Source organism: Myotis daubentonii, chromosome 6, assembly GCF_963259705.1.
Source record: "Myotis daubentonii chromosome 6, mMyoDau2.1, whole genome shotgun sequence".
Taxonomy (NCBI): Eukaryota; Metazoa; Chordata; class Mammalia; order Chiroptera; family Vespertilionidae; genus Myotis; species Myotis daubentonii.
This window is the reverse complement of record NC_081845.1, coordinates 41,466,350-41,484,685: the sequence shown is the minus strand read 5'-3', so window position 1 is coordinate 41,484,685 and position 18,336 is coordinate 41,466,350. Positions and strand designations below refer to the sequence as shown.

General features: G+C 41.9%; 1 protein-coding gene across 5 annotated transcripts in view; it reads right to left on the bottom strand.

Moving 5' to 3' along the window:
• The window catches only part of BVES (blood vessel epicardial substance), a 37,888-nt gene extending 20,409 nt beyond the window's left edge, over positions 1 to 17,479 (bottom strand). The window contains exons 1-7 of one of the 5 annotated variants that reach the window (XM_059700832.1): positions 16,904 to 17,128; positions 16,398 to 16,551; positions 14,772 to 14,870; positions 12,489 to 12,725; positions 8,459 to 8,583; positions 5,740 to 5,927; positions 4,949 to 5,057 (exon numbers count right to left, since the gene is read on the bottom strand). In XM_059700832.1, coding sequence (XP_059556815.1) covers positions 4,949 to 5,057; positions 5,740 to 5,927; positions 8,459 to 8,583; positions 12,489 to 12,714 — 648 coding nt within the window. In that variant the 5' untranslated portion in view covers positions 12,715 to 12,725; positions 14,772 to 14,870; positions 16,398 to 16,551; positions 16,904 to 17,128. Of the gene's footprint in view, positions 1 to 4,948; positions 5,058 to 5,739; positions 5,928 to 8,458; positions 8,584 to 12,488; positions 12,726 to 14,771; positions 14,871 to 16,397; positions 16,552 to 16,903; positions 17,130 to 17,363 lie in introns of those variants that run through there. The other 4 variants (XM_059700833.1, XM_059700834.1, XM_059700835.1 and 1 more) reach the window with 4 other exon arrangements.
• Positions 17,480 to 18,336: the final 857 nt, after the last annotated feature.

The window sequence follows — 18,336 nt, the reverse complement described above, 5'->3', positions numbered from 1 at the left end:
TTTACACCATGAAGATTACCACAGAGGTGGAAGAATACACTTCAAGCAAAACACACACACACACACACACACACACACACACAAAAAAAAAACTGAGGTAAGATTCGTGAGGCCAAGGTATAGATGAAAGACCTTCTCTAGCTAAGTCTGCAAACACACAGGAGAGAATGAGAAAACTGACTCATGAATCAGTTTTAGGGCCTCGGCTGTTACTAACACACATGGCCAGCAGGGCCTTCTCTGGGTCTTTCCCTCCTACTATTTACTGAGTGTGACCTTTCAAGACTAGCTCCCATCAGTGCAGCCCACTGGGGACACACAGAGATACTGCCGTTAGATCAGCACTGGGAAACCGTACCCTTTCCTTAAGTCTTATGACACAGAAAAGTGGGAAAGTACTGTAATTGCACTACAGAGAGTTCAAGTATTCCTCCAATAAATCCTTTCTCCTGGGTGAGGGAAGCTAGTGGCAGGAAGCTCTTCCTCCCGGGCAGGTCCCCTCCATCAGTTAGTACTTCTCTGCGCTTCAGTGGCACTCACAGCCCTGCATCCTGACACACCTGTCTCTCCTGAGCACGATGACAGGAGGGACAGTGCACCTTCATGTCTGAGCACAATGACAGGAGGGTCAGTGCACCTTCATGTCTGGATGTCTGTGTCCAGCACAGAGTGGTGCTCAGTGCATGTTTATCATGTGAAGCAATTAGCAAATGAACACGAATACTGTTGAAGGAAGAAACCATTTTTCTATCTCAACACGAAACCCCAGGCCTATCCAGGTAGGAAATTAATAAAGGCTTGTTTAACTGATATAAAGTAATATCTGGGCCTCACAGCAAATATTTCCAAAGGAGCTCTTTCCCCTTTGTTAGTCACAAAATTAAACCTATTTCAGAAGACAAGGGGGTATTTATGTCTACTAAGAGAGACAACGGCCAAAACTGGTTTGGCTCAGTGGATAGAGCGTCGGCCTGCGGACTGAAAGGTCCCAGGTTCGATTCCGGTCAAGGGCATGTATCTTGGTTGCGGGCACATTCCCAGTGGGAGATGTGCAGGAGGCAGCTGATCGATGTTTCTCTCTCATCAATGTTTCTAACTCTCTATCTCTCTCCCTTCCTCTCTGTAAAAAATCAATAAAATATACTTAAAAAAAAAAAAAAGAGAGAGACAACGGAAAACCCAGCTTCTCTCAGTAGCTGAAATCTGATCTTTACAAATCAGAGAGTTTGGCTACTTTAAAAAGTAGGTCAATACTCCTAGGAAAAAAAATTGTAATTATTTATTATCTCAAAAGTGGGAATCTCCAAAATCAAATACACTGAATTTAAGAAATGTGTCAGCAGCTCTGTGACCTCATAAAATACTAAAATCCATTCATTCTTTCAACATATATTATTATGCATGTATTTAATTCCAGATACTGTTCAAGGCACTGAGCTCACAATGATGAACAAGAAAGACAAGATCTTACCCTGTGAAGCTTGCATGCTAGTGAAGGAAGCTGATAGTAAATAAATGAACTATGACACTCTCAAGTGGCAGTATTTGACAAATATAGAAAGGCGACAGCAGTAGAGAATGATTAGGGAATGACAGTCAAATATAATGTCACTTATTTTATATATGTACTAGAGGCCCAGTGTACTGAATTCGTGCACCAGTGGGGTCCCTCAGCCTAGCCTGCGGGGATCGGGCCGAAACTGGCTCTCCAACATCCCCCGAGGGGCCCCAGATTGCAAGAAGGCACAAGCTAGGGCTGGGGAGGGACCACAGGAGGGCTTCAGAGTGTGTCCGGCCCATCTCACCCAGTCCTGATCGGCCAGGCCCCAGCAACAAGCTAACCTACTGGGTGAAGTATCTGCCCCCTGGTGGTCAGTGCTCATAGCTATTGGTCCAATGGTTGAATGGTCACTTAGGCATATATATATATAGATTGTACTTTTAAACATTTAATGTGCATTTATATCTATCATATAAATGGATCCTCAAAACTGCCTTTAAGATAAAACAGGTTACATTCTCCCCTATTTTTCAGATGCCAAGTGAGAAGCAGCAAAAAACATATTCATGAACACATGTTAACTAGTGGTGGAGTGAACACTTCTGACTTTCAGCCCAGGCATATTTTCCCACCAGGCCAACCCTACCCAGCATGTCCAATATTCTTTCCCCACCACCACCCAATATTCTTCAAGATGGCCAAATGGAAAGTAATCAAGTGGCCATAAGGTAGGCTCACAGTCCACTGAAAGTCCCTCAGACAAAGACCAGCTAAGCACATGTCATAAAGTTGATATTCTAGTGGAGGAAGCCAATAAGTAAAGATGTATGACAAAAAAATATAATATTTATAGGATGAGAAGTACAAGGTCAAGCCGGTCCTTGGGAGTTCCCAGAAACAGCAGGGGATTGGTAAGTAAACGCAAGGTGACTGTATAATACACTACACCAATTATTAGAGAAAGGTGAGCACCAGGTACTCACAGCGGCACAGCCAGGCACCTGAGTGCTGAAGAAAGGGTTTGGTGAGTTGAGATGCCTTCATTTTACAAAGATGTCATCCCTGACTTTGGAAAATACAATGCATGTACAGTGAGACAAGGAGTTAAAAAAGGAGCTGGAAATCATCAAGAGCAGAAATTGTATCTAGGTGATAGATAAGGCATTTAACTTCTTTCCAACCATTTTAATAACCTCATTTCCATGGAGGCAATGGTACTTATATGATACTATAATTTGCTTGGCAAATCCATTTCTTATTGATGGTTAAAAAACGCTTTAAACATGTTTAAATTATTGTTAAATTTAAACTTAACAATAGTATTCGAATAATAAGCTACCACTGCAGTAAGTAGGAGTGACTTACAAGTCCATAAGAGTAGGTATTAAGTCAGAAGTGGCTGGTTAATGATTTCCTGTCACAACAGTCAAGTGAAACATACTTTAATGAGGGATTTTTATAAATCAATATTGAAATATTTAAAGCTTCTGTAAAAGAAGTCACTTCTTGAGGCATTAAGGTATCCTCAGCAGAGCCATACTTGAGTTCTTGTGAAGAATTTTACTGAAGAAATAAAAGCAAACATGGCAAAGGAAGACACGGAGTCATTTCTTTCAGGTAGAGTCAACTAAAGCATTTACAGCCAGGTTTGGTGCGATTACCTCAAGGTCCTGGATCAGCCCCCTCAACCTTAGATTCCAAGCCACTCTACACCTCACACAATGAGAAGACCACACACAAGAACAAGGGTGTCTGAGGGAGTTGCCGAATGGGCTAGAACCGGAAACAGCCGTTTCACAGGAACTTTGGTCTGGAGCAGCTGCAAGTTCGGAATCTGTTTCTCAGCTCTACCACTGTGTCTATCATCACAGTTACCCCCTGTCCCTGAACAACATTTGCCATGCAATCTCAAGGGACAATCAAGTCCACCTGCCTTTCCTTCTTCCTTTCACCCTATTGTATAATTCATTAGCACCACTGCCAGAGATCAAACTGAAACAAACATGTAAAGGAAGGAGCTCCTTGTTCGAATACTTGTAACCAACTGTTCAGAGTTAGACAAAAGTCAGATTAGCTGGTAAAGAGTACGGAGTGGAACAGTTACCACTGACAACTTCAAGTGTCCTCTGCCATGGGCACAATTAGTAAGACGCTGGCCATGGGAACATGAGACATTTTTCATTTGGGAACTTGCTTCAAGAAGAGGTGATGTACTCCTACACAGATGTGCAACAGCTATTTTTACTCTTGAGGAACTGCCAATGGGAACATTTTGTACACAATCTCTCCGGAGGGCTCACTCTGATGGAGTCTGAACCAACTGTACAGGATACAGGTTGGATGATGCTGGAGTAATTGTTATCCATTAATCAGTTAAGAAATTCTACCCCAGACTCTATGCAGAGAATAGCTGACTGGTGTTTGGAAAGGCTGAATCCATACCCTTCACCCAGCTATGGTACCTCTATTTGGGTCATGTTCTGGGATCTTCACAGCAATCATCAGGAACATTTGTCAACTACCCAATTCCAGACCCCAAGAAGAAAGAGAACTGTAACTACTAGTAGGAATTCCTTTTTTTTTGGTCAATTATAAATACAATAATTCGAAGCTCAGTAGAAATGGTAATGCATGTTGTATCCCAGGCCTCACAGGGGGCCATTTGCTTCTAGAAACGAAGGAGGTTCAGTTTCCAGCCTCTCTCCGAATCCCACTCTCTTCAGGATCCTGTGAGACTGTAAAAGCACTTGCCACTATACATATACACTAAAAGAGAAATGGAAGCACCAGATAAAAGTCGGGCTTTGGAAAAAATTGTAAGGAGGTCAGCGGAAAGGAGGAGAGGAAAGAAGTGGCCCTGTTCTAGTTGTAAAGGTGGTGACTGACGATAATAACAGGAACATAAATCTCAGTGCACAGCTGACTCCCGCAAACACAAGATGAGAGCGTGAATTGGAGGAGCCCAGGTATATAGCACTTGCTTTCTTCTGTAGCTTAAGCTCAACTGCTTGGGAACAGCATTGCAACCAGTTAGCGAACATGTCCAAGACCTTCTAGTAAGTGTACATTACTTTAACAAGTTGTCCTGCTACTGAAGCCAGTTACTCGGGCAGAGTGGGAGCAGGGCATGGCTGAAACCATGCAAAAAACCTAAACTGTATGTCTATAATATCCTTTGGACTTTAATGAGACATGAACTAGTTTCAGTCTTCTTGAAAATCATGCCAGGTTTTAAAAAATCCTCATCACAAGAGAAGAAATGTAATTATGTGTGGTGATGAATGTTAACTAGACTTGTTGGGGTGTTGTTTTGCAATATATACAAAGATTGAACCATTATGTTGTACACCTGAAACTAATATAATGTTATATGTCAACTATACCTCAATTTAAAATAAATTGATAAAGTAAATAAATATCCTCAAAAAACCCCATGCCAAAACATACCTGGAATTTTTCACCTTTGTGCATCTGAGTTGATCTAAATTCAGGAGAATCTATAAAGGCACAGGGGTAAATGTTATGCAGAAAATGTCCTCGATAGGAGACCTTCATTCTGATAACAGAAATTAATGTTAATAAATGCATAATATCTCACAAAATAACATGACAATCCTTAAAATCTCCATAATCTTATGGGTTTTGAGTTTATACTAAGGTTTTAAAGACTCCACAGATGACTGACGTAATTAAAAGTACTTCCCAAAGACAAGTATTTATTTCAAAATAAATTTCACCAACAATAAGAAAAAGAAGACAGGTTCTAGCATTGACCCACACATGTGCCTTCCAATGGCTACCATCGCTCTTATACCTACAGTGACCATACTCAAACTCAGGAACTTTCGAGAGAGAAAGGGTGGTATTAACTATTATTCCAGAACAATATACACTAGGCTCTTCCTAGAAGGCTGAGATTCCTAGAAGTTATATTTGTGATAAAAAATAATCACCTCTGAAACATGCACAAGCTTCTTGAACTTTAAACCTACTTCAATTTTGATTCATTAACTTTAAATAAAAGCTAAAAAAAGATGAACAACGTTCACAACTGAAAGTCCTGACACCAGCAAGGGTGAGAGCAGCCAATTCCAGGTACCAGGCACTTGGTAGTGTTCCAAAATGCAGTCGTGAAATGCAAGTTCCCCACCAACAAAATCTGCCACCACTTCCTCCATTATCTGACCATATCCCCTTCCATTCACTCACTACCGAGGGGCCGTGAGAAGATCACTTACCTTCCCTTCAGGAGAATACTCAGACGGTCGTCGACTGAGGTTTTATCCTCTGCAGCATAAGTCTGGCCCTTTGTCAAGGTTTGGATCATACAAAACTGTCCAGTTAATCTTCTGAACAAATCTGGAGGCACTAGGAGTGGTTCAAACAACCGCCGGTAGACGCCGTTGAGTTCCTTTTCAATCTTGACCTGAAATGCAGCCAGGACAGATGCTGTACTAATGCAGCGATATCAAAACAGTGTCTTCTGTGGTCCAAATACCTTTCTGAGAATAAATTTGTAACGCAGACCCTCACTGTTCCGCATTTCAGTCAGTGGAATCTCATACAGTGAGTAAGTGATGATATCGGTTTAGATGCTAAAAGGGCATTTTTGCAGAGAGCATATGGAGATGATTTGCACTATTGATCACACCTCTCCCTAGCTGCTATAAAGCAACCGTGGAGGTTGTGAATGTTATTACAGCATTCACCTTCCCAATCTTAGCATTTTCTATAAACAACACAAAACCTTTTCATTTTTAGAACAATATTATTTCACAGAAATTACACTAACTTTGGAATAGGTAGCAGAAAATAAACAATAGGAATCAATGTAAAAACACATTTATGAAAATACATACAGTAGGTGTTTTACCTACATGTAATTATCATTTAATGCATCGATACAGGAAGGCGATCACCCACAAATGCAAACATTGCTTCTCATTTATTCATTCTGAAGCAAAGTGAAGAGTGTAAAAAAGGGTTTCAGAGTAACAGTTTTACGCTAAGCTAAGATAAAATCTGTAGAATAGAGAACCCACCGGTGAGTAAGACTAGCTACTGGAGAAAGAGAAAAGCAAAATGACCCAACTGCCTCTGTTGTGAGACAACCAAGGCCCAGGTCACACCCATCTTTGGGCCCAGCATTAGTCTGGGAAAACTAGAGTGCATGTCAATGATCATCCATCCCAATAAAACCTATGGCAGTCACAGTATGAAGCTTATACATCCAGATGAGTACTTGTCCTGCTGTTTAACTGCAATGAAGAACCAGCATTTATATTTTTCAAAAAAGGAGGTTTATCATCCAAGAAAAAAACAAAAGCACAGATACTAAGTGATTTACTCATTGGGAGCGGCCATCACATCAGCAACTTCTGAACCTTATGTTCAAAACTTGGGTTCCAGCAAATTCTTAAATTCAGAAACTGTCATCCTCATTATTACTGTCATGTCTCTCCTCTACTCTGGAGTGCTCATAATGTGTTTAAAATAACTTATTCACATATATGTCCCACTTCCAGTATATACACTAGCCAGAGTAGCGCAGTAATGAACATATGAACTGAAAAGACTACTGACTCATATTCGTAATCTGCATGTCTTAGCCCAAGCCCCAATTCCTTCATGAAGCCCTCTTAATTGTTCTCTTTGGAAGCATCCAGTCATCAAATGTTTTTTGAGCACCTACTATGTGCCAATCATGGTTGATAGGAACAGGGAATACAACAATAAGTGTAGTAGATAATATTATTATTCCCAACTATTTAGTGCTCTTACCACTTGTAAGAGTATTATACATCCCCTAACCCCATCCTACCCCCACATTATCAGGCATAACCATGTCACTTGCTTTGGCCAATAAAATGTGAACAGAATTGACATATACCCCTTTGGAGCAGAAATTTTAAGAGACAATGGGTCTCTTGAACTTCTCTCTCTGCTATGAGAACGCATGTGCAAGCAGAACCTGCTGCTTCAGCAGAGACTCCGAAATGAAGAAGACACATAGAACAGAGTCATGGTTGACACACAGCTGCCAGAGTCCACATATAAGATGGGTGAGAAAAAACCTGTTGCTGGTGTATATCACTGGGACTTTCAGGTTGTTTATTATACAGCATAACCTAGAGAAAAGTAATGTACTAGGGAAAACAGACTGGGCTATAATCTCATGGAATGTCTATTATATGTATCATCTGTAAATTCCCAGGAATTGTCTTGTTTTCTAACAGTTTTCTACAAACGTCTGGCCTTGAACATAAGATTAGGGCAAGGGCAAGCACTGTATTTTTTACTTTACTGAGTATTTGCATGTGCTTTGCACAGTCAGTAAATAAGTATGGAGTGAATTCTAGGAGCTTTGCTGTTTTCCTGTTCTATGTACACCTTTTTGTTCTTGATATAACCAAGGAAACACAGCAAGATAAATCAGAATTGAAAAGAAGTTAAATCCTAGTGTTTTGATGACAACTCACCAAAAGTGGTGATATCCTTAAATGAATATTTTGAGCATAATAAAAAATATAGTCATTATATTTAAAAACTAGCATGAAAAAAAATAGCATGAGGTATTTGTGAATCGCTAATATGTTTATTGAAGTTGCCTATAAATAATTTTATAAATAGGCAAAGATGTTCCCAAGTAACATCTGAATATCAATACACAAAAGAAATAATGAAGTTATATGATGAAAAAAAGAGAGAATGTTATCATGTTGTCTCATGTCTAAACTGCTCTAATGATTTAAAAAACTTAAAAAACCTATCTGTAGAACACATTTCACGGTATTCAAATGTTTTACTTTCAGGCATTTATATAAAGAGCAAGTCTCATCTGGAATGATACTGAAGGGACTAACGATGTTAGATGCTTGTTCTCAAGTCTGAACAAAGTGCTCTAAAAGCTTTTAAGCTTTAAAATCTCTTCCTTGCTAATTAATTTTTAGTAATTACCGGTCTTTTCTTGAACAAAAGATATGAAAGATGCAACATATTGACACCGAGGAACACTGAGTTCCAGATCACGATATCCAAGGCACATCGGTAGAGTGTGGCCCACATGATGTAAAAGGAGCATCCTGTTGAATAACAAAATTAAATACGTTACATGTTTAGAACAGCGTTAGCATGAAGCTTAATAAATTATAAAATAAACCAAACACATCCTAGAAATACCTAAGCCTAATATCACATTTTCATTTTTTTGGTCTGATTATCAAAAAAGAAAAACATGCTTTGTTGCAGAAAATTTGGAAAGTTAGAAAATATTTTTTTAAATCTGTAATTCTACTAGAGAAAACCACTAGTGATATTTAATACTTCTTTACAGTATTTATGCATTACCTGATGGCAGAACTACTATATATAATTTTAAAACATCTCTGTCACTTATTGCAGCAATTTTCCCATTATATTAGAAGTCTTTGAGTACATGGGTGGGTGTTTTTTTGGCAGGTGAATCTAAAATTATTTTTAAGATACATAATTAAAATATTCAAAATAAGTCTATTATAATTCTCATCTACGACCAAACAACTGAATGACCAGTTGACCGGTCACTATGATGTGCACTGACCACCAGGGGCAGACGCTCAATGCAGGAGCTGCCCCCTGGTGGTCAGTGTGCTCCTACAGCCAACCTCCTGTGGCCAGCCAACCTCCTGTGGTCCTTCTCCCCCTCCACCCGCCTGCCAGCCAGCCCCAATCGGGACTGGGTGAGATGGCCCCAATTGCCAGCCAGGCCAAGGGACCCCACCTGTACACAAATTCATGCACCAGGCCTCTAGTCTATAATAATAAAAGCATAATATGCTAGTTAGACTGGACAGCCAAACGACCTTCCAGATGTCATTCCGGAGGTCCTTCTGGACAAAGCTGTAGCGGCAGGGGCTGAGGCAGAGGCGGTTAGGGGCCATCAGGCAGGCAGGTGAGCAGTTAGGGGCAATCAGGCAGGCAGAGCAGTTAAGGACAATGAGGCAGGCAGGCAGAGTGGTAAGGGGCGATCAGACAGGCAGGCCCGGATCGGGCCTAAACTGGCAGTTGGACATCCCCTGAGGGCTCCCAGATTGTGAGAGGGTGCAGGCCAGGCTGAGGGATGCGCCCCGCCCCGCCCCACACACACACCCGTGCACGAATTTTGTGTACCGGTCCTCTAGTTTATTCATATTAGTTTAAGCAGCAGTTTGGATTACAGAAAGCTACTGATTGTTTTACGAGTTTATTATCACTAACCTATGGACAATAAATAAAATACAAAGCAGTGTCCTCTGAATTTTTCCAAGAGGAAAATAATTGCTAGTATTTGGTTAGTCCTTTGGAGTTAGAATTATCTTTATAGATACATTTGTTTTACTTAGTTATCATAGCAACCTTTTGAGATAAGGTTTTATTACAATTTTATTTAATTTTAGAGATAAGGTAGCATATGTAGTTTTTAATGACTGTAACTGATTAGATCATCATTTATTCAACCAACTCCTTATTGGTGTACAGATGAGATTTGTTTGAGGTATAATTTTTTTTAAAATATATTTTATTGATTTTTTACAGAGAGGAAGGGAGAGGGATAGAGAGTTAGAAACATTGATGAGAGAGAAACGGATGTGCCTGCAACCAAGGTACATGCCCTTGACCGGAATCGAACCTGGGACCCTTAAGTCCGCAGGCCGATGCCCTAGCCACTGAGCCAAATCGGGTAGGGCTGAGGTATAATTTTTGATAAGTAGCCAAAACATCTTTATATGTAAAAATTGATCTGTTTTTGTGACTGTTTGCTTAGGGGTAGATTACCTGACAGTAAGTCAAGGGAATGAACTTCATAGCTTTTGGTGACATTGAAGAATTGTTTTCCTAAAGGTTTCTAAAATTTATAATCCTACTAGTTGGGAATGTTAAGTATCAAAGTGTCAATATTAGAAAATTTGAAAACCCTTAATTTGATAGTGAGGAATTTTGTATAATTTGTACAATTATATTTTGCATTTCCATAATTTCTGGTGAGTTTGAATATTTTACCCATCTGAATATCTTTTAACCATTTGGTGGTTATCCATTCACCTATGAGACTCTTCCTAGTTTTCCTTATCGAGTCTCTTACTTTAAATCAAATATCAATAGGTTCTTTTGATTAATTTTATGGTGAGAGCATCAACAAATATCTTTTTAATTTAAAATAAAATAACCAATATTATACAAATATATCAATGACACACACATAAAAACTAACCTCCCATGTTAAAAAGTTATTCATTTGCAATTTCTTTTCATCTGAATAATTTGGGGCATCTAAATAACAGCATGACATGTAAAACTTTAAATGTTCTTTAAATATTTCATAGCTAAATTTGAAAAAATGTAAACTATTACAGAAATGAGACAGGATAACCTAATGGGAGGGCTGGCTGGAAAGCTGGAGGACCTGAATTATAGTCCTGGTTAGGCCACTATCTCCCAGCCTTAGTTTTGATGAGTCATTTAACTTCTCCAGGCCTCAGTTTCTTCATTTATAAGGTGTTAAATTATCTCCTTAGTCCACCTCCAAAGCTCTGTCTTCAAATTCATTTTTTGCTTTTGATTTTTATAAGGTATGTTATTTGTTTTTTCTATTCAACACCCTGCTTTCCTGCTGCAATCCCTATCTTACTCAGAGGTAACACAGACAAGGAAGTCCCATAAGCTACCTTCTAGAGACCTTTCCATTCTAGCTCATTGGCCATTCCATGCCATATTTCATATATGTGAGGTACAATGAGCTAGTGCTCATTCTCCCTAAACATGCCTTCTCCCCTGTGCCTTTTACCTGGATACCACACACTCACACTCAAAGGAATCCTGCTCATCCAAAAGCCAGCTCCTACGTCATTTCCTCAGTGAGACCTTGCTCCACCATCATGCTAAGCCTATCACTCTCTCCATTCCCCCCTGGCACTGGGCACCCCTGCATCACATATGGCCACCCATCTGTTCTCTGGCCCCCAGAGTGTCTTTCTCAAGAAGGGAGACTGCCTTCTTCAATCTTTGTCTGACAAATTACAGGTGCTCAAAAATGCACCTGAATAAATGAATCATTAGGGAAATAATCACAGAGTAATTTGTCAAAAATCACTGGCTAAACCCTAGCCTGTTGGGCTCAGTGGATAAAGCATTGACCTGGACTGAAGGGTCCCAGGTTCGATTCTGGTCAAGGGCACATGCCTGGGTTGTGGGCTCGATCCCCAGTGTGGGGCCTGCAGAAGGCAGCCAATCAATGATTCTCTCTCATCATTGATATTTCTATCTCTTTCTCCCTCTCCCTTCCTCTCTGAAATCAATAAAAATATGTAAAAAAAAAATGAATCACTGGCTAAAATAGTAAATTCAATTGTTTTAATATTTTGATGTGAATCAATTTAATCTGCTTCATCAGGATTACTGGAGTCCGTCATAAAAGTTTTATTTAAACTACTGTGTCTGGGAATTGCTCTTGTTCCTAATGTTGCTTCCTGCCCATAGCAAGTATATGCCTATTCAAATAATAATATTGAAGACTATCTAGTACTTACTGTGCCAAGCACTATTGTAAGTCAAATGTGTACACACACACAGAGACACACACATACTCACAACAACCCTAGGAGGAGGTATTATTTTTACCCTACTGGACTCATGTGGAAACTGAAGTATAGAGAGGTTAAATCACTTGCTCCAGTTACACAGTTAGCAAGTGCTGGAACCAGGGTTCAAATCATAAAATCTGGCTCCAAAACTCACACTCTTACACAGGAATGGATTTTCTGATATCTGGGAAATCTAAAGAACAGATGAAAACATACAAAGGATTACCTAAAATAAGGGTATGGCTTATAAAAGGCCTATGCTCTAAGGTACTTGATACACTGCTAAGTCAATAACAAAGTCATATTTTTGGTATGCTATCGACCTGACAGGAAATTCTCTAAAGCTCCCAGTTACAGAAGCTACATAAAATCTCAGTCAGGTTTCTTACCTATAGCTAACATCCCCCTAAGAAGAATCATATGGAGGTGAAGAGTAGTTGGAATAACCAACCCAATTGCAAAAAAAACATTTGCTACATGAAAAACTAGATGATGTATTTCTCTCCAGTTTTCACAGGTGGTCTCATTGGAAGGCACAGGTATAATACTTTCTAACTTAGATGTAAAACCTATTGCAGGCGATTCTGCCAATGGGCTGGACTCAGTATAATTCATCTTGAAAATTCCTGTAAAAACAAACAAAAGGACAATCATAAAAATGGTGGCTGTACGTATCACCCCGATAGGTGTCATAACAAAATTATTTCTGTGGACCAAATGTTGGTAAATAGACTTCTCTGGTGTTTGTGAATTGGACAGATCCAGGTCCCAATCCAAGCTCTGTTACATACTGAATCCTTATCTATTAAATGATGATAATAATTCCTCATTTGACTTTAAGATTAACATTTGACTTTACCATAAGTGAAATAAAATACATAAAATATTTAGCATGGTGCACAACTATTCTCTGATATCCTATCTAATAAAGAGGGGATATGCAAATTGACCATCATGTCATCACAAAGATGATGGCACCCGTAGCCACAGGATGGCAGTGCCCAGTCCCCTCAGCCCTGCCGGGAGGGGGGGGTGGGGGAGGTGGCAGGCATGCAGTGCGGCCGGACCTGTGGGCAGGTCCGGCCACTCCTTGTACCTGCCACCAGAGTCCCACAGTCCTTTCAGCCCAGCCAGTGTGGCCAGACCTGCCCTCAGTCCCCAAGCCTCCCAGAGTCAGCCCGAGGTGCAGACAAGCCTTGGATGGCAGCTGCCAGACACCCAGGGTCACCCGGGTCTCAGGTAACCAGGGCCGGTCGAGGCTTGCGCTGCTGGCAGTGGCAGCAGCAGAGGTGTGATGGGGCGTCACCTTCTCCTTATCGCTGGGTCGCTTCCCGGACTGTGAGAGGGGGCAGGCTGGGCTGAGGGACCCCCCCACTCCAGTGCATGAATTTTCATGCACTGGGCCTCTAGTTTATCCTTTCTAATAAAAGGGTAATATGTAAACTAACCATCACTCTGTGACAAAGATGGCGGTGCCCATAGTGGCCGGGGCGGGATGCTGGTGATGGTGCCCCCGCAATGTGAGCCCAGCGTCTGCGGCCCGGCCCCATGGAGGGAGGGGAGGGACCCCAGCCAAATGGAGGGAGGGGAGAGACCTCGGGCTGGGGTGAGGGACGCTGGTGTAGTTGCAGGCTGGGCTGAAGGACCCCCCCCCTCCCCACCGCCCATGCATGAATTCCATGTACCAGGCCTCTAGTATATATATATATATGTATATGTATCTGTAATATACATATCTGTATATACACATACATGATGGTGAAGGAGAGAAGGATGGTGGAATTAGCTAGTCTGAAAGATAATCACCAATGTGCACACACTACAGCAATTATAAAGTTATTTAGTATAATCTTCTATAACATTTCCAATAGTGACACTAAATCTAAAAACAGGAACAATAACTGGAATAACTTATTTTTTTAATACTTTGAAAAAACTAATACCCTCATTTTTAAATATGAAGGCTTAGGATATTTAGAAGGCTCTATTTTTATATTGTGAAATAATTGTATAATATATATGTGTATATATATACATTCTACATTACCATATATGTACATAATGAATACATTACTATAATCTTTATGTATACACAGAAAGTTATAACATTTACTCCATCTTTTAGTATCTAATTTAAATCTCTATTTTCTTTCCCATAAAAATCCTAGTTGGTTGCATCTCACAAATTGAAAAGTAGCAAACTTCCATTTTACTTATATGTAGGACATGACTATACATTTAACTATTTAATATTAAAATCTGTGGTGAATACATTTCAAAGAATAAGTATTTTACACAAAGTGGCACTACTTTCTGACCATATTACCTGTCCTCCATCTCTGATATTTAAACAGTCTTTCTATTATTAAGTATACAAATTGGTCCCTAACAAAAACTATGTAGATTTACAGAATAGGTGAATTATTCTGTTTCAAGAAAAGAATTACAAATGGGAACCGAAAATACCTTTAATTTAAAATATGTATTCTTTCCAAATAAGGTCATGCAATTAACCATATTTTTCCATTCATTTTTTTTCATCATACTAAAGTAAAGGTTTTAGGTGGGAAAATAATTGGTACAGGTTGGGCATTTTGAAAATATGTTATTAGACAAATGTATAAGAATTCCAAATCTCTTAAGATGATTAAAGAACATGCACACAAACTTACAAGTTGTGAATGAAATGATCAAGTCATTTAAAGATCTCTTCACATAATTCTGAAATAGCTCATAAATACAAGATTAATAGTTGACTTAGTATTGATTTTCTGCAAAAAGAAATAACAAAAATTCAACTACTTTCCAAATGTTGGAATCAATAAAAACAGAAGCCTATTAGGATAGGGGACATCATTATTTTAGTAACTCTACCTACACAAAGTTTGCTTTCACTGGGAATCAAATCAGAATTAACCTCATAATTTCTGCAGGAGGGAGAGTGATTCACTCATAAACTACTGTCTATGTCAGCTTATGTGTTAGCATTACGTAAGCTAACAACAACTACCATTTCTACTGTACCTTAGAAGGGGCTTTCACTCCCTTTGTCCTATTTGTTCTTCTAACTACCCTATGTTCTCCATGAGGCAGAGTCAATGAGATATTCATCTATGTAGAGAATGCCAGAGGTGAACGCCACATGAAAGGGACACAAACAATGAGGAACAGAGTTAGAAATCACTTTTCAGCCTCCCCAAACCTCAGCAGTAAAGACGGGAGAATGGCTACCCTTCCTAAGGTTGAGAATCAGAGTCCTTGAACAGAGGCAGCTGGACTAGAGGTCTCAAACCTCTTCAAATTAAGTGGCCTGTGCCTCTAATACACATTTATATAATAAGTTAATTAATACACCCCCCACACACACACACATACATTCACCTGATTATACTTGTATTACCAACTAATTCACTGCAGTACGAAAAGTACCAATTTTTGGTCCAAGAGAAATGATAGGAAAACTACAATCTACTGACCGAAGAACTGGGAGATAATAATATAAATTTTTTAAAGTTGAGATCATCTTATAACATATTTTGATGCACTACACCTTATTAGAGATATATATATACACAGTTCATACCTTTAAGTTTCTATATGTATTTATTATACTGTATGATATTAACATTATACATTATAAATAATTTTACTTGTATATTTATTGTCTACTATTTGTCTATATATATTTATCTATGTCTATTTTGATATGTCTATTACCTATTGTCAGTAAATATTGATAGGATCTTGCCGATTTCAGCTTCTTTTGATCTATATTAGTGGATTTAAATGGTTTACACTGAACTATCCTAATACCGAGAATGAATGGGTCTAATGAGGCAGATGAGTATGGTCAACTTTGATTCATTTTGATTAAATTAATAAAACTTCTTTCTTCTATTTGTTCTAGGAGTCCCAATTCCTAAAATTACTGGTTCTAGTAAAGTCCTGTTTATCTATTGGTTTTCAAAAAGGTGTTTGCAAGCTAAATAGCTCAATGGTGAAACTAACTCTAACCCATCACCAAACTACAAAAACGAAAGAGAACAGCAATGAGCAAAAGTCGTGCTAGTATACTTATTCAATTCACTCTGTAATTCCAAGGACCCTTTGCGCATCTTCGGAATCCCAAGGGGCATTATGTCGCTAAGAGTCTTTCCACTCTTAAAAACAAGCAATTCCTGTGACTTGTGTGGCCAACAACCGGTTTCCCAACGCCTGGTTAACGAGGGCACGGGGGCAGGGGGTAGGTGGGGGGGTAGAGGTGGCGAGGATCTCGGGTTCCCGAGCCATCTGCTCACCTGGTTCCTGAAAGAAGGGGTCCGTGTCCACTGTTCTCCTGGATCCCGAGCTCGCGGACTACGAGGGATGCGCCCTGAGCGCGTTGCTCCTCACACTCCCAACTCCGGGCCGGCGGCGACACGGTGCACCGTCTCGGTGCAGGACCCGGCGGCCCTACAGGGGGCGAGGAGGAGCCGCCGTGGGTTCAGGGGCAGGAAACCCCGGGACCCCAGCGGGGTGAGCCGAGGCCGAGCTCCCCAAGGATCTGCCAGAGGCAGAGCGCGGGAACCGGCACCCGATGGGGCCCGAGCGCCCGGGGACGCTGGCGCTCCCAAACCCGAGTGGCGGCTTCGAGGGACCGGGAAGCCCCCGAGAGGGCGCGGCCCGCGAGGAGCAGGCGGGGCGCCGGGGCCCGCAAAGTTGCTCCCAGGGGAGCAGGGATCCAACTTTCGCTTCCCGATTTAGCCCGGGAGCGCGAGGCTGCAAATAGCCGGGCTCCGGGCGTCAGCGGCGCCTCTCTCCTTACCTGGCTCGTCCCTGGCACCGAGCCTGGGCGGCGCTGGCCGAACTTTGGAGCAGCGAGCGGCGGGGCGCGGGGGACACCGGCGCGGCGGCCCGACGGGCGCCCGGACGCCCAAGCCTCGGAGGTTCGGCGGGTCCGGAGGCTGCTCGGCGCGCGTCGGGTCCCCGCGCCCGCAGCCGCTCGGACTAAAATAGGCAGCGGGCGGCGGCGGCCGGGGCTGGGGCCGCACCGCGCACGCGCCCGGCGCCCCACGGCGGGCGGAGCCCCCGCCCTCCACCCGGCTCCCCTCCCGGCTCCTCCAACTCGCGGCCGCGGCGGCACCGCCGTGGTCACTTTGAAACACCCGCTTCTTTCTGCCCCTGTTCCCTCTCCACCGCTCGATTCTGCCCTTGTTTGGTCATGAGCGTGGGTGCGGGCGGCATCTTGGACCGGCGGCGGCGTCGCTCATCCCCCCGGGATATACCTCGAGCAGCAGAGTCCCGCAGGGAGAGAGGAGAGGAGGAGAAACGAGCACTAGCGTCTTCATTTCCCCTGCAAAGTCGAACGACCCCCGCGCCTAACTCCTCTCTGGGACAGTCGCCCGCTGCTCAGCGCCGGCGGCGGAGGCTGGCGGTTTGGTTCACTTGGACTCAGGACACCGCCCTCGGGGACCGGCCAGGGGCCGGACCCAGCCGGCCTTGCTGCAGCGGGTGCCACGAGGGAGAGACTTTTGACGAGACCCACCCACTGTTTTGTTTTCAAAGGAGAGCATTTACCCGAAATTTGCATTCCCTTGGCGGGGCGGGGCTCTCTCTTGTTAGCGAAGCTCCACCGAATAGGCCACGTAAATTTGGTCGAGTTGGGACCTTAAATTGGAAAACAAGATGTGAAAGTACGCTCCAATCAACCTTTACTGTTTGTAGAGGACAGCCATGTGGGTAAGAAATGCAGGGCAAATGAATGAAAAGTTGGCATGAGGGGGAGGGGCTGGATGACTAACGAGGAAGGTTAGATGGGCATTCACAGTTTCCACCCAAGTGTCCCATTTATGGGATAGAATTTGTGCCTATTATTAGCGTCTGGGGTCCCTCGTGGGTGCCAAACATGATCTAAATGTACAAAGCACTACAGTTACATTATGAAGTGAGTACCTCGGAGTGCCACGCCTCATCAGTGAAGGGGCAGTTCAGCATTCTAGATCATAGGGGGTAGTGCCAGCTGGACAGACCAGGTGTGAATCCTGCCTCTGCTACAGCCAACTGTGGCCTTGGGGGAGTTACTTGGCTTTTCTGTGCCTCAGTTTCTTCTCCTGTACTATGGAGCTGGTAATGATGGCAATGATGATGATGATGATGATGATTGCACTTGTACCTCCTAGGATTGTTTTGAGGACTAAATGATTATATATATGTATATACACATATGGCTTAGAGTGGTATATGGTACATAGTTCAATG